General features: G+C 37.4%; 1 protein-coding gene across 2 annotated transcripts in view; it reads left to right on the forward strand.

Annotated features, from left to right (window-relative positions):
• Positions 1 to 2,216: 2,216 nt before the first annotated feature.
• LOC117333861 (probable peptidylglycine alpha-hydroxylating monooxygenase 1) overlaps positions 2,217 to 14,893 on the forward strand; it is a 40,929-nt gene continuing 28,252 nt past the window's right edge. The window contains exons 1-3 of one of the 2 annotated variants that reach the window (XM_033893281.1): positions 2,217 to 2,492; positions 7,911 to 8,042; positions 9,402 to 9,456. In XM_033893281.1, the coding sequence (XP_033749172.1) occupies positions 7,923 to 8,042; positions 9,402 to 9,456 (175 nt within the window). In that variant the 5' untranslated portion in view covers positions 2,217 to 2,492; positions 7,911 to 7,922. Of the gene's footprint in view, positions 2,493 to 4,801; positions 4,916 to 7,910; positions 8,043 to 9,401; positions 9,457 to 14,893 lie in introns of those variants that run through there. The other variant, XM_033893280.1, reaches the window with a different exon arrangement.

The raw sequence follows: 14,893 nt of genomic DNA on the forward strand, positions 1-14,893 counted from the left end.
ATTTATTGACATGAGTAAACTTAGCCTACGATAATATTTGAATAGAGTGGTAATCACCAAAGTATTTGCAGAAATGACCTAGATATACATTGTACTTCAAAGTTGCTGTAGAGACATGTGAGCAATTCAGGCCCGTTGGGCCTCTTGTTGCATCTTTCTGATCTTGAACCAAGAAATGCCCCTTTGATTACTTTCTATAGTAGTGTATGTGCTCAAGGTTGTCAGCTGACCGTTAAGGCCCGTTGGGCCTCTTGTATAAGAAATTATCCCGAGATTGTTCTGTGGCTTGGAATCCAAAATGGCCAACACGACGACAAGATTTTGCATACGAATGTATAGGACACTTTTCTCAAATCAGAACCACTAATTATGATGTTACGAAGTATAGTCAGATATCCGTTACCAACGTCAGTAGGCCTCTCATTAATACGTGCCTATCGGTAGGGATATTAAGGATTGAATTATAAAATGGTCGCTTGTGACTGTAAAATCCCTGTGATAACGATCTGTGTAGAATAACACTTTTTTTTTCGATTTCAAATTTATAGTCGAACATTGCGAAAGTCGACTAGACCACAGGCGCTTGCATAGAAAATGCGATTTTCAAAAAAAAAAAAATTGATATGACAGTGGTGTGTGTAATCTGTTTTTTTGAAAATCGCATTTTCTATGCAAGCGCCTGTGGACTAGACCGGAGACGTTTAAAAGCTTAACCTCCCATGGCCAGTGGACATAGTCTACTAACGGTCCCGTCAAGAGGCGGCAGTAGGATATCGTTTGTGTGGGCGACTAATTGGTGTAGTTCCTGTTTCTCCGCCTCTGTGTAGCAATAATGAGCCTTGTACATCTAACACAGCAGTGGTATGCTGTTAAGATCAACCCATTAAAATATTACGTTAAGACGCCTTGCGTGAATAATATCGAGCTCCATATATGATTTGAGAGAATAAACTTGGCTAAAGAAAACAAAATTAATTTATCTTCCAAAACCAGACAAAATTAACATAATTAGTACGACCTCGGTAATCACAAATTAATATTTGCGTAATTAAAATTACTATTCTACCTAAAACCTTTCTTCGTCATGCCAAATAACACCAAGTATTCTTTGCAGCCTACGATATCTTTGTTCGCTCGAATCTTCACCTACTATTTAAATGGCTAGCGACATATACAATGTAGTTACCGTATTGTTAGTGGCGAAACAACATCGTTGCCCCACAACAAAGACACGTTTTCTAATTATTCATATACGGTAACATCCAAATACGGCAACTTATATTTTAATTGGATAGAGTATCAATTGTTCCTTAACAACAATAGCAACAATGGTAAACTTCCTGTGAAAAATGACAACGAATGTTATCCTCACGGCGTTCTGGTTCATTTCTTAATATCCGACAGCTCTAGCAATTTTCCCGGTCACCCTAACAAGTTACATACCAAAAGTCCATAGGTCAAACGGAAATATCAATTTTAAGTTTCCAATTGTTTTATTTTTCGGCATAGCCGTATAATTTTCTTTTGACCCCGGATATGACGGACAGGTGGCGTTACTGGTCAAGATGAAGTATGTGATTGGTCAATGTAGCGGTAGATATGCAGTTAAAGACGAAACAAGTGGATATGCAGTTAAAGACGAAACAAGTGGATATGCAGTTAAAGACGAAACAAGTGGATATAAATGACACATTAATAAAATTATATTCCTGATTCAAATGCATTATTGTTATTACCAAAAATGAATCAAACTGATATAATCTATTATCCGTGCTGAAACGCATTAGTTCGTTGATTTATTTCACCAGCAGTTTTACATTATAACCACCAGCATTAAAACTATGCCGTTTATCTTTTCTAAAGATATTTCTTATGTTACATTCAATGGTAAACCATTCCACTTCCGTGAACTGGTAAGCCTTAAACAGACGTGGTGCAGGCGTCCGAGTCCGAGTCCGAGTCAATCATGTAGTCGTTGGCGTGTGTAATTGTCGTTCAGGTAAATATCTAATTTCATGGATTGATACCTCTATCGGTAATAACTGGTAAATATAGAATTCAGATCGATCACCACCCAACTGATCCGCGCGGGTATCGATTGGTTCACACGATGGCGGTTCCTGCGCGTCAGTAGGGCGTGCTACTCCACAGACATTGGCTGAACATTGATTATTTCCATAACGACACGCCATGATACTTCGCCGATACCTCATTGGAATCAGCGTAGTCATGGCAACAGTTTTGCGTCAACCCCTCGTTCTGAGTCTGCGAGGATGACAACAGTGGCTGATTCTACACTGGAGTAGTATTGACCGTGGTCTGTATAGTGCTACTGTATAGAACGTGACATTTAGAACGTGAATTTTTTTTATCGGTGACCTCCGGCCCGAGAGCCCGGGCTACCTGCTGACGTATATCGGAGTGTTATCGCTAGTTTGGTGTATACTAACGGACAACGTTCCACGGACCTTCGATACGAAGGCAACATAAAGGTATGTATATATATAAACACATGTTGGATTATGAACGACTTCTGTTAGTCTACATGGTGGACAGATGTTTAGGAATGTGGTCATCATGGTGGTCAGTCTATTTTGTCGTTATTACGACCCAACACATTTTACAGTGGTCAGTCAGCACGTTAAAAAAGGATATCAGTGTAAAAAATGCCTATATATCATCTGTAGGTTCTTTCTGTTACATCTTCCTACAAGCTAACGGTATTCAATAATATTCATGAATAAAAATCATTGAAATGAGAAATTATTGGTTTTTGCTTTCGATTAGCTGTTTGTTTGAATATTTTGCTTTTGACTTAAACGTGTCTTAATATCAAATTTTATTACCAGTTTCAAGAGAGCCTTCCTTACAAATATCGTTTTACAATTCCCTGTCAAAGTATTGACGACTCTAACGTGTATTAACGAACGCCTCTCGATGATTTGACTTGTATGACATGTCCGTGGTCTTATCTTACTGAACGATCTGTAGGGGAACCGAGTACACACGTACACACGTACACATGTAGGTTTTGTCACGTGCTCGAATGTCCTCGGGAAATCTTTACAACATTGCTATGTTCAAATTGTATCCCGTATTCCTTAAATGTGCACCCGATCATAACTAATGCTTATATTAGGTTTAAACTATTTAATATATATTAAATATTATATATAATCAATATTACTTTATAGTAAAACGGTTATGCAATTTATAAAATAACAAAAATCAAAATTTAACGTTAATCATACTGAAAAATATGCATAGATGCGTTTTATTGGATTGAGTCTATCCCGACGTACTTGCTTTTAATCTTCACGTGTAACTGCGGTGCTCGAGCGGTTAAGGTGTCCTGACACTTTATCACTAGCCCTCCACCTCTGGGTTGCGTGTTCGAACCCTACATTGGGCAGTTGCCAGGTACTGACCGTAGGCCGGTGGTTTTTCTCCGGGTACTCCGGGTTTACTCCACCTCCAAAACCTGGCACGTCCTTAAATGACCCTGGCTGTTAATAGCACGTTAAACACAAACAAACAGAGAGCATATGGTGTCCGGAGTTGTTGTCAACATCTCATTTTTAAGTGTTACTTCACTGACGGTTGCTCAATGTATAAGATCAACAAATGTAGTTAGATCACATGGTAGACTTGTCAATACACCCTTCCTGTACGGAATATAACATCCAAATTCTGTACGGTCACGTGACTCCGGTAAGTGATGCTGGGAATCCGGACTTTTAAAGTGTTATGTTTTTTTTTCGAGTTCTCAAAACGTTTTCCCAACCAAACCTGGAATATTGTAGTAAAGAAATCTTAACAAACCTTACAGATTACTTGAAATTTATTTATTTATCTATTTATTTTTGCTGTAATTTTGAGTTAAAAACCTTATAATTTGAGATATTTATTGCTTCTCCAATTGAATTACAAATTAGTTTGAAGCCAAATTTGAATGGGTACTAGTAATAAATCGGATGCATTTTCTTCTCGCTTTTCATGAAGAGTGATTTTAAAGTAAAAATTACATTTAGATGAATTTTGAGGATAAGTGATTTTGCGAAATGTGATATTTGTTTTGCAATACATCAATATTTACACATGTTTATAATATATAAAGGGGGCTTCCATACTATCATGGAATGCGATGGCCGAGTGGTTAAGGTGTCTCGACACTTGATCATTAGCCCTCCACCTCTAGGCTGCGAGTTCGAAACCCGCGTAGGACAGTTGCCAGGTACTGACTGTAGGCCGGTGGTTTTTTCTCCTGGTACTCCGGCTTTCCTCCACCTCCAAAACCTGGCACGTCCTTAAATGACCCTGGCTGTTAATAGGACATTAAACACAAATAAACCAAACCGAATGATACTCTTAAGTGGAGTATGCTTTTTTATTACGTAATTATATATTTAGAAAAATACTGAAATTTTAGTAATTTTTTGGAATTTGCTTAAAACGCACTATACTGACAAATTTGTAGCCGACAAGTTTGTATCGCACATTGAGGCATACATGCTCAAATTGACTTCAAAGATAAAATTCACAGATCCTGTCATATCGACATAACTTCTGACAATGATTCGGCTACACTTCTGTACATACACACATCTGTAATCCATTATAAGAAGCCATGATATACAGAAATAAAACAATATCAGGACGTAGTAATCGAAATGTTGTGTATTTGTATACATGCCGTAGAGCCCGAGGGCAAAACATATACGCAATCCATCACTGTCATCACTCTCTGCACAGGTAGTACATACAGGTATTCTCTTAAAATCTTAACATCCGGGTCACTCGAAGATTAAAGCTATCATACTTGGTAGTATTGACTGATAAAAGTTCGTGTGAGTTGCATGTTCCGGTCATACTTTACTGGAGTGTCATGGAGTTTACCTGTAATTCCGATCGACAGGTATGTGTAGCGATGGACTAATTAGATATCTGTTAAATGGCTAGAATCATTAATTTTCTATTACTGTTTCTGGAATCATATCCATTGTTTTAAATCTCATCCTTATGATATTAACCCGATTTGTGATGAAACATCATCTACAAATTAAACAAGCCTTTGATTCATAGAGCTATACAAGTACATGTTGTTAATATAAAATAACACATTTGGGCCGTTTATGGTTGTACGAGATATGGTCCTTTGATACTCATAAATACAGCTGTTACGATCAATAAGGCTTAAAGGTGAGAAATCTCGCGGAAACCCAAACTGGGAGAAGTAATACGGAGTAGCGAGTCTGTATAAACCGTCTTTACATCGTCCACAATGATTAAAAGGCATCGCCATCCTTTATTATAACTGAGTCGTAAATACATGTCATAGACTGGTACATATATTATACAAGTCGTCATCATTCGCGAAAAAAATAAACGTTGCTGTGTTATGCAGATTTATTCATTTGTATTAAACATTTGTCATTCAATGACGTTTGTTATAGTCAGATAATAAATCAATATTTTCCCCTGTTATATACACTCATTAGAACTGCTTTTTATTTTAATATTCCCTTTTTGCGTGGGAAAACATTAATCTTTAATATTTGTCATGTTTTCATTATCGCCTCTTCTGGCGGAGGACTCCAACTATTACCACAGGTATATACCACATTTCTCCCCAGGTGATATATAATTTGGGACAGTTGAAACACGTGCTATTTATACTGTACACTCTGACAGAGGAAGTGGTCTTATCACAGAAAGTGTGAGAACCAATACGCCCTATCCCATCGACCGTTACAGAGATACTGACCGAATTAAAACTCATATAACGGATATCGTGAATATGGATCTGATCAGGATAAAAGACTTCAATCTGATGTATAAGTCGGGTTGGTTTGTGTGGTGTCCTAACTTACTTAAACACACTCAGTAAACAATCCATTTTTTAACTGTCAACAGGCAGATATGATAAATTGAATGTTCATAATCAAACATTAATAAACAACATAAACACGTCAGATACCGGTATTTTTTACATCAGATACCGGTAATATTTACGTCAGATACCGGTAATGTTTATGTCAGATACCGGTAAAATTGACGTCAGATACCGGTAATGTTTACGTCAGATACCGGTATTTTTTACATCAGATACCGGTAAAATTTACGTCAGATACCGGTAATGTTTACGTCAGATACCGGTATTTTTTACATCAGATACCGGTAATATTTATGTCAGTTACCGGTAATGTTTATGTCAGATACCGGTAAAATTTACGTCAGATACCGGTAATATTTATGTCAGATACCGGTAATATTTACGTCAGATACCGGTAATGTTTATGTCAGATACCGGTAATGTTTATGTCAGATACCGGTAATGTTTATGTCAGATACCGGTAATATTTATGTCAGATACCGGTAATGTTTATGTCAGATACCGGTAAAATTTACGTCAGATACCGGTAATGTTTACGTCAGATACCGGTAATATTTACATCAGATACCGGTAATATTTACGTCAGATACCGGTAATGTTTACGTCAGATACCGGTAATATTTATGTCAGTTACCGGTAATATTTATTATGTGTAGTATAATTTAACGACTATAGTCGTATGCATCGAACACAAGGCTTTTCGTCTGCGTTTTTTACGGTTCACACCGAAAACAACATTTGTATACAGTTCTCAGAGTATTTTTATTACATTTCACTAATCTAAATTTTAGATTTGTATTCGTTCACTTCCGTTGAAATATTTCTCCCTGTTGTAATTTACTTTCCGTTTCAAAACCCTACCAGCCTCTGTATCTGAGAGATTCCCGCCATTTTGTATGCCGTACGTGACTTCTTGCACGTCCATCATGCCGTACCCCTGAAGACTTGTCGACATGACGTCAATATTACTCTATCCATGATTGTAAATGATATAGATTATAAACACGACAGTAAGTTATTACACAGACAATGACATAAATCTAATCATTCCCCAATACTGAAGACAGACACTTTTTTTTCCTTTTTCGATTGTAATATCCCAGATGTCCGCCATTCAGAATGACCACTACCTGTACGAATCAATAAGTTAAACGTCATGTTACATTTAAATAGCAGGACCAACCTAATTTTAGATTTGTACAAAGGAATGTTCACTTGAACTGCCCACACGATACTTTGACTTTATTTATATCTTTGTGATAATTTAAGTACATTTAGAGGCGAAGCTACAAACAAATAAAAATGTGTAATATTTTATTAAACAATTCATTTGAATTCAATTGACTTATTTGCACGTTTTTACTGCAAACAGTTTGCAGAAAAACTGACACAATACACAACAAATTATGAATGATTCAATATAATAACCATTTCTGATTCAGACGTACATTATCTAGGCAGATAGCCTGTTACTTTTCCCGAGCCCACACCTCAGTTCCAGGGACTGATAAATGAATAAGCAAGATTAACAGTTATAATTTGCTGCATGACTATCTCTGCACATATCTAGAAAAATAGTCACCCCTTGTTTCAATATCCAAACGTATCCAGTCGATCTTCAGAACCTTTTTTTCGACATAGCCGTTTAATATTCTTTTGGCCCCGGAAATGACGCGACAGGTGGCGTTACTGGTCAAGATGAAGTATGTGATTGGTCAATGTAGCGGTAAATACAAAATGCAGACATGCAGTTAAAGACGAAACAAAATTAAGATTGAATGCAAGCTGAATATGTGGATGTATCTATTCAAATGACACATTAATAAAATCATATTCCTGATTCAAATCCAGTCTTATTATCACCAAAAATGATATAACTTTATTATCCGTTCTGAAACTGTGCATTTATTAATTAGTTCGTTAATTTATTTCACCAGCAGTTTTACATTATAACCACCAGCATTAAAACAATGACGTTTATCTTTTTTAAAGATATTTCTTGTTTTAATTATTTCAGAGATCTCAAACAATGAAGGCCATTTTGGCTTTCCTCGTCGCGGTGGTCTGTTGTACAAATGCCTCGCCACACAAGCGAACGCTGAAGACAGAGAATGTTGACCTTCTCATGCCAACCGTTCAACCTAAGGTGGTAAGTAAAACTAACACTTGTTTCTCATTATGACACTGTCCATACCGAATATGGTAACAATTGAATTAATGTAGGGCGGTTTGGTATAGCGATCGATAAGAAATCGGTTTGGTAGTTTGTATCTCGACCTTTTGACCCCGGATATGACGTGACAGGTGGCGTTACTGGTTAAGATGAAGTATGTGATTGGTCAATGTAGCGGCAAATGCAAAATGCAGACATGCAGTTAAAAACGAAACAAAGTTATGATTGAATGCAAGCTGAATAAATTGATGTATCTTTTCAAATGACACATTATATTCCTGATTCAAGTGCAGTCTTATAATCACCAAAAATTATTCAAACTGATATAATTTTGTTATAAGTGCTGAAACGAGGATTAGTTCGTTAATTAATTTCACCAGCAATTTTACATTATAACCACCAGCATTAAAACTATGCCGATTATATTTTCAAAGATATTTCTTGTTACCAATGAAATGAATGTTGTAGCACTTTTAGATTCGTGTAAATGGGTGATGATTCGTCTTTCTATAACATACATATTCTCTGTCGTATCGATATACCTTCCCGAGCGTTTTTGAGACTACAGTATTGCATTGTGGTTGTGGTCCATGAAACGGAAAAACTGTAAATTTCCCAAATCACCTGATCTTATGCCTTTGTGTTGTTCCATGTGTATTCGTGTAAATATTTCTTTTGTATAAACTCCACACTAATTTAATTATTCCTGGCTTGATTATTAGTTCGTATACCCATTTTCTATTTCCAAATTTAAATTTTAGTATAAAAAGAGCCGTTTATAAACTTCCAACAGACATGTTTCATGTCCGATTCAAATTCCACATTGTTAATTTTTCGTGCGGTCAACATTCTCGGTTGATAATGTCTAGCACCTTTTGGTAGGACTGGTTTCCGGTCAGCCGACGCCCTGTTTATTCATTAACGGGTATATATACTGTACCACCCAGCTGTGTAGAGAGATGACCTATACTTTCAGCGTACCAATCCATCTGGTCATAAACAACCTGTAAACACACACTTAACACCTTTCTTTTTTAATCTCCCTTTTCCGGGAAGTGTACGCGTTTTTCTAAACTTTACCTAAAGTCTAATGGATACTGAGATCCATGTGTTTGAAAATGAGGAAAAAACGGTTCTGGGCTTTAAAAGTGCCAAAACATCCTTCATTAGCCTTAATTACCCATGCGCGAGACTTTGCTGTTGTTTACGACTTGCATCTTAATTAACCATTATATTGAAAAACATGTTTCTATTAGACTAACACACGGACAAAATTAGTCCGGAGATAGTATTTGATGGGGATCATTTAAACCAGTATATTTTTCTCTGTTGCAGAAAGATACCTATCTCTGTTATGGAATGAAAATGAACGCAACTCCGACGTACATAGGTAAGTTGTAACACCGTGGTTGTAAACGGCGAGGAATTTATCTCGGGTTTTATTCGTCGTACGCTAGGAGAATGTTAGAATATTTTCCTGTGGAAAGTTTGTTGTAGACATTGACATGCGGGGCTAAACTGAAGATGTTTCAATAATATTAAACCTTAATTAGAAATATTGGCGGTCTCATTGTTTTCAGAAGTTAAAACCTGCACATAATAATGTAATTTCATTACTTCTAACGTTATACATTCAATGGAAAAGTACAATGGAATATGCAACAATGACTACTACGTCTTAAGCTTTAGCCGATACGAATGTTGATTACAGTCATTTCAAGACAAATATATGGAAGGGGCTTCCTATTATGGGCCCGTGCCATTTACACAGAACGTGTCGATGTCAAATTTGTATATAAAATATTGCCATATCCTCCAAACTTGATTGGCCCTACGTACATGTACCTGCATCTTCGCTAGCCAAGGCTTCTGATTGCGTGACGCTCTACGAAAGTAACCAATCAAAAGCCTTGACTAGTGCAGACGACGTACCTGTCATAACCCGTAACAACCCGCACCGGCAGATTGCCCGCGGGTAATAGGACAATTGAAATCTTACATTTTGGAGGCGTTGCTTCACAGCAAAAGGAAATCCTAGAAGTAGAAATCATTTAAGCATCGGGGTATACATTCGTTACAAAACAAAAACAATATAATCAATACATTTCTTAACAAATATTTGTTGATATTTTATTTGGACATCCAAGTCAAATTCAGTTAACACGCAGTGTGTGACAACCAGGCGATTGTACATTCCTAATAATTAAAACTAATGAAGTTTCTAAATAAAAAGTTGGTCGATTAAAATATCTCTCGGTTCATGTTGCTGAATTACGTTCTGATTATAAAGTCTGACGGGATAAATAAACTTACAACCTCACCAAAATACTGCACGGAAATCAACCTCACCAAAACACTGCACGGAAACCTCTAGACAACATTTCAAAGTAAAAAGAATTAACACATCCTTATTCCTACTAAATAGCAACACTTGTCATTTGGTATGAATTGTCTGCATGTGTCGCATGTTACTCAATACAAAAAACCGTACAGTGCTGCTATTTAACACGCTAGTATTAGCTTCTCTACATACTGAAACCCTGACATTAGTTGGGTTCCTTGTAGGATTGTGAGGTACTTACGTCATCCTTGTAGGATTGTGAGGTAATTACGTCTGCGACAGATGTATACGAGGTTCTATACCGATATAATCTATACCGATATTTTACGACACCGAACGTGCTGGATTAATCTATACCGATATTTTACGACACCGAACGTGCTGGATTAATCTATACCGATACTGTACGACACCGAACGTGCTGGATTAACAATTGATTCCTATAAATCCTTTTACACCACGTCACGACAGTCATTAGAATTTTTAGTTCTGGTGGTATTTGTTGGTATTTAATGGTACTTAGCGGTATTTAGAGGTATTTGGTGGTATTAAGTGGTATTTGGTGGTGTTTAGTGGTATGTTGTGGTATTTGGTGGTAATTAGTGGTATTCTGTGTATTTAGTGGTATTTGGTGGTAATTAGTGGTATTCGGTGTATTTAATGGTATTTAGTGGTAATTGGTGGTATTTGGTGGTATTTAGTGGTATTTAGTAGTAATTAAGGGTGTTTTGTGGTATTTGGTGGTTTTAAGATGGTTTCGCCTCTACACCGTACAGTTTCACCTGTGCTGATATATACGACGTGTGCTAATCAAATCATACTGTGACGTAACTGTCATGGCGGCACTACGTAGGTAGAACACCCCTATCTACAGTGTTCAATTATTCAAATGCCATGGTTGTACAGAGATCTATTCTCTGGTGTGAATTATTTATTCCTCCGCGATATGAAATCCTCATGTTTGTTATACTGTTACTGCTATACCTCCGAGACGCCATGTAGTTCATTCTTCACTGGCTTAGTGTATGACATACTTCATAATTCACAGATGTCACGAACAAAATGCTATTTAACCATACCTAATGAAGAACGTCCAACATTGTCAATATTCCAGTAATTTACAACTTTCGTCAACATTGTCAATATTCCAGTAATTTACAACTTTCGTCAACATTGTCAATATTCCAATAACATATTGTTTATATTTTTCAAAATTTTCAATATTCCAGAAACATATTGTTTACAACTTTCGTCAATATTATCAATATTCCAATAACATATTGTTTATATTTTTCGTAAACATTGTCACTATTCCAAAATCATATTGTTTACAACTTTTGTCAACATTTTCAATATAAGATATGTTATCCTAAGTCTATCATCAGTCCTCCTCATCCGTTAGATATGTTATCTTAAGTCTACCATCAGTCCTCATCCGTTAGATATGTTATCCTAAGTCTACCATCAGTCCTCATCCGTTAGATATGTTATCCTAAGTCTATCATCAGTCCTCATCTGTTAGATATGTTATCCTAAGTCTATCATCAGTCCTCATCTGTTAGATATGTTATCCTAAGTCTACCATCAGTCCTCCTCATCCGTTAGATATGTTATCCTAAGTCTATCATCAGTCCTCGTCCGTTAGATATGTTATCCTAAATCTGTCATCAGTCCTCGTCCGTTAGATATGTTATCCTAAGTCTATCATCAGTCCTCATCCGTTAGATATGTTATCCTAAGTCTACCATCAGTCCTCGTCCGTTAGATATGTTATCCTAAGTCTACCATCAGTCCTCATCCGTTAGATATGTTATACTAAGTCTATCATCAGTCCTCATCCGTTAGATATGTTATCCTAAGTCTACCATCAGTCCTCGTCCGTTAGATATGTTATCCTAAGTCTATCATCGGTCCTCATCCGTTAGATATGTTATCCTAAGTCTATCATCAGTCCTCACCCGTTAGATATGTTATCCTAAGTCTATCATCAGTCCTCGTCCGTTAGAGATGTTATCCTAAGTCTATCATCAGTCCTCCTCATCCGTTAGATATGTTATCCTAAGTCTATCATCAGTCCTCCTCACCCATTAGACATGTTATCCTAAGTCTACCATCAGTCCTCCTCATCCGTTAGACATGTTATCCTAAGTCTACCATCAGTCCTCCTCATCCGTTAGATATGTTATCCTAAGTCTATCATCAGTCCTCCTCATCCGTTAGACATGTTATCCTAAGTCTACCATCAGTCCTCCTCATCCGTTAGACATGTTATCCTAAGTCTACCATCAGTCCTCACCCGTTAGATATGTTATCCTAAGTCTATCATCAGTCCTCCTCACCCGTTAGATATGTTATCCTAAGTCTACCATCAGTCCTCACCCGTTAGATATGTTATCCTAAGTCTATCATCAGTCCTCCTCATCCGTTAGATATGTTATCCTAAGTCTACCATCAGTCCTCACCCGTTAGATATGTTATCCTAAGTCTACCATCAGTCCTCACCCGTTAGATATGTTATCCTAAGTCTATCATCAGTCCTCCTCATCCGTTAGATATGTTATCCTAAGTCTATCATCAGTCCTCATCCGTTAGATATGTTATCCTAAGTCTTCCATCAGTCCTCATCCGTTAGATATGTTATCATAAGTCTATCATCAGTCCTCATCCGTTAGATATGTTATCCTAAGTCTACCATCAGTCCTCCTCATCCGTTAGATATGTTATCCTAAGTCTACCATCAGTCCTCACCCGTTAGATATGTTATCCTAAGTCTATCATCAGTCCTCCTCACCCGTTAGATATGTTATCCTAAGTCTATCATCAGTCCTCCTCACCCGTTAGATATGTTATCCTAAGTCTATCATCAGTCCTCATCCGTTAGATATGTTATCCTAAGTCTATCATCAGTCCTCACCCGTTAGATATGTTATCCTAAGTCTACCATCAGTCCTCCTCACCCGTTAGATATGTTATCCTAAGTCTATCATCAGTCCTCATCCGTTAGATATGTTATCCTAAGTCTATCATCAGTCCTCATCCGTTAGATATGTTATCCTAAGTCTATCATCAGTCCTCCTCACCCATTAGACATGTTATCCTAAGTCTACCATCAGTCCTCCTCATCCGTTAGACATGTTATCCTAAGTCTACCATCAGTCCTCCTCATCCGTTAGATATGTTATCCTAAGTCTATCATCAGTCCTCCTCATCTGTTAGACATGTTATCCTAAGTCTACCATCAGTCCTCCTCATCCGTTAGACATGTTATCCTAAGTCTACCATCAGTCCTCACCCGTTAGATATGTTATCCTAAGTCTATCATCAGTCCTCCTCACCCGTTAGATATGTTATCCTAAGTCTACCATCAGTCCTCACCCGTTAGATATGTTATCCTAAGTCTATCATCAGTCCTCCTCATCCGTTAGATATGTTATCCTAAGTCTACCATCAGTCCTCACCCGTTAGATATGTTATCCTAAGTCTACCATCAGTCCTCACCCGTTAGATATGTTATCCTAAGTCTATCATCAGTCCTCCTCATCCGTTAGATATGTTATCCTAAGTCTACCATCAGTCCTCCTCATCCGTTAGATATGTTATCCTAAGTCTACCATCAGTCCTCCTCATCCGTTAGATATGTTATCCTAAGTCTACCATCAGTCCTCACCCGTTAGATATGTTATCCTAAGTCTATCATCAGTCCTCCTCACCCGTTAGATATGTTATCCTAAGTCTATCATCAGTCCTCCTCACCCGTTAGATATGTTATCCTTAGTCTATCATCAGTCCTCATCCGTTAGATATGTTATCCTAAGTCTATCATCAGTCCTCACCCGTTAGATATGTTATCCTAAGTCTACCATCAGTCCTCCTCACCCGTTAGATATGTTATCCTAAGTCTATCATCAGTCCTCATCCGTTAGATATGTTATCCTAAGTCTATCATCAGTCCTCGTCCGTTAGATATGTTATCCTAAGTCTACCATCAGTCCTCATCCGTTAGATATGTTATCCTAAGTCTATCATCAGTCCTCATCCGTTAGATATGTTATCCTAAGTCTATCATCAGTCCTCACCCGTTAGATATGTTATCCTAAGTCTACCATCAGTCCTCCTCATCCGTTAGATATGTTATCCTAAGTCTACCATCAGTCCTCCTCACCCGTTAGATATGTTATCCCAAGTCTATCATCAGTCCTCACCCGTTAGATATGTTATCCTAAGTCTACCATCAGTCCTCCTCACCCGTTAGATATGTTATCCTAAGTCTACCATCAGTCCTCATCCGTTAGAGATGTTATCCTAAGTCTACCATCAGTCCTCCTCACCCGTTAGATATGTTATCCTAAGTCTATCATCAGTCCTCACCCGTTAGATATGTTATCCTAAGTCTACCATCAGTCCTCCTCATCCGTTAGATATGTTATCCTAAGTCTACCATCAGTCCTCCTCATCCGTTAGACATGTTATCCTAAGTCTACCATCA

The sequence above is a fragment of the Pecten maximus genome, chromosome 9, assembly GCF_902652985.1.
Source record: "Pecten maximus chromosome 9, xPecMax1.1, whole genome shotgun sequence".
Classification (NCBI taxonomy): Eukaryota; Metazoa; Mollusca; class Bivalvia; order Pectinida; family Pectinidae; genus Pecten; species Pecten maximus.